Consider the following 2,500-nt stretch of genomic DNA (forward strand, 5'->3'; position numbering starts at 1 on the left):
TAAGACTTTCTCCCTATCTGACCATAAATCTAATATACTGACCGATGCATCTCTTCTGTGCATAATAGTCTGGCATAATTAACATATTCGGGGATATTTACGAGCGAAGTTATGAATGAAAATAAGCCATAATGAAATTCGAAGATCTTTCCATTACCACTTAATTAATTTTCACTGTAGGTCGTTCAAACCATTGCCATCATCGTAAACTTAAAAAATAATTAAGTTTTCAAAGGTGTTTTTTGCTCTTATACCTACTGTTTTTTTTATTGCTAATCTACTATTACTGCTTCATCATTAGGTACTCATTATTACTTATTTTGCTGTTATCATTATCATATTACGACTTATTAATTATCACGCTTCTAATCAAGATCTTACGAACTTCCAAGTTAACTCGAATTTATCCTGCACCTTTCCACTTCATTTGATACGCTTGCCTCTCAGCAGGAACTAGTCCAGAGAACTCCTGAAGACATGCTATAGACCGACTAACTTCTGACTCTCTCTCTCTCTCTCTCTCTCTCTCTCTCTCTCTCTCTCTCTCTCTCTCTCTCTCTCTCTCTCTCTCTCTCTCTCTCTCTCTCTCTCTCTAAGTCTCACACAAAGCTGTTTCCTTACAAACTAAACACAACCTTCCACACAGCTATTCCATTTTCTCCGACAACACACAATGGGCTCCCTTCCCTTCTATAACTAACACGCACTTATGCTCTCCTTCACTAAGAATCCTGAGTGGAAGTCCATTATATCAACCCTCGCCAAGTCAGCCTCAGTTAGTTGGTCTACCTATACTGTAATTTCCTCCAATTTATCTCCCCCTCAACCAGATGCTGACTCTATATAGGGGCATCATCTCCTGTTTAGCCTTGTCTTGTCCCCTCCTCCCTGGTTGTACTGTGCATCTTCCCTCACTCCTTCCTGCAATGATTGTCACCTTAATACTGTTCAAGGTATGCAGCACGTGTTCCCAAGATAGTGTTTTTTTTTTGTTTTTTTCATACGTTTGCTAATTACGATCTGGCTGTAGGTAAGGAACAGTACCGAAAGAGAAAGTAAAGGAAAGGGATAGAAAAGGGAAGGGAAGGGAAGGGAAGGGAAGGGAAGGGAAGGGAAGGGAAGGGAAGGAAAGGAAAGGGAAGGAAAGGGAAAGAAAAGAAAGGGGAGCGAAAGAAAAGAAAAGAAAGGGGAGTAAAATAAAATAAAAGAAAAGAAAAGAAAAGGATAGGAAAGGAAAGGTGAGGGAAGGAAACAGAAAGGAAAAGGGAATGGGAAAAGAAAGGAAAGAGCGAGATTCAGAAAAGTGTGTAAGGATAGTGTGTGTGTGTGTGTGTGTGTGTGTGTGTGTGTGTGTGTGTGTGTGTGTGTGTGTGTGTGTGTGTGTGTGTGTGTGTGTGTGTGTGTGTGTGTGTGTGTGTGTACTGGCCCCGCTCCTTTTAACAGTCCCCGTGTAGGAGTGCGTCACATTTTATTTCCGTATCGGCTGTCGGTTCCTTCCTGCTCTTTCCTGTATCTCTCAACTGCACCCCCCTCTTTCCTCCCCTGATGGCTGCCAATTCGAAATATCCAAGGAAAAGGGGGAGAAGGGAGAAGGAAATGGGAGGGAGGGGTGCTGCAGTGGAGCGGAGGTACTGGGGAAGCGAAGGAGGAAGAGGAGGAGGAAGATGAGAAGACAGAGCGATATTCTGTAACTAAAATACAACTTGAGAGGCACCTCATGTCCTGGTCTTTTGCAGAGGGAGGAGATGCAAGGTATGGAGGAATGTGGGAGGCGGGCAGGAGGAGGGGGAGGGAGGAGAAGGAGGAGGAAATGTTCACAGTTGAGAGGAAGGCTGAGGGAAATTGAAAGTGGGAGTGGAAATGGCTGTGGAAGACAAGGTACAGAGTGTTAAAGGGTTAAAGGTGAGAATGGAGAATTAAACCAAAGGGAGAAAAAAAAAAAATAAGGAAGATTAGGAAGAGATAGAACGATTCCAAACTCATCCTGCAAGGTATTCATTCTTTCTCATTTCCTTAGCGATTAAATTAGTTTTTTTTTTTTTTCCTCTCGTCCTATCCTGTCATCTATATTCGTTTCCTCTCCTTCCTCTTTCAATCAAGGTGTGCACGTGACCACAACGCTCCCATTAGCTTCCACCAAGACCCTTAGCTGCCAAAATACCTCACTTCCACTCCCCACGCGGCACCCGCTCACATGGTACATAAACTCTCTTTACAACGCCGCGATCGCGTGTAGGAAGAGAAGCAAGGGAGAAAAGGGGGCGAGGGAGAGGGAAAGAGAGAGTGTACCCAAAGCGCCATAAGTTACTGACCTGCGTGGGAGTGTGACACGGGATCCTCAGCGAACAACAGGAAGTTGCAGAAGATGACGAGGTAGGCGATGATGAGCCTGAGCCACGGGTGCTGGAAGTAGTAGCGCAGGTCGCGGTCCATGTAGAAGGAGTACTGGCTCTGCGCGTCCACAGAATTGCGGCGCACCAAGGGCGGTCCACCCGTGGCA

At 44.9% G+C, this 2,500-nt stretch overlaps 1 protein-coding gene across 1 annotated transcript in view; it reads right to left on the bottom strand.

Moving 5' to 3' along the window:
• The window catches only part of LOC135089159 (transmembrane protein 117-like), a 100,414-nt gene that overhangs the window by 79,095 nt on the left and 18,819 nt on the right, over positions 1-2,500 (bottom strand). Inside the window, 1 exon segment of the mRNA XM_063984453.1 lies at positions 2,313-2,500. This exon segment is cut by the window's right edge and continues 1,004 nt beyond it. Within this exon segment, the coding sequence (XP_063840523.1) occupies positions 2,313-2,500 (188 nt within the window).

The sequence above is a fragment of the Scylla paramamosain genome, chromosome 32 (genome assembly GCF_035594125.1).
Source record: "Scylla paramamosain isolate STU-SP2022 chromosome 32, ASM3559412v1, whole genome shotgun sequence".
Lineage (NCBI taxonomy): Eukaryota > Metazoa > Arthropoda > Malacostraca > Decapoda > Portunidae > Scylla > Scylla paramamosain.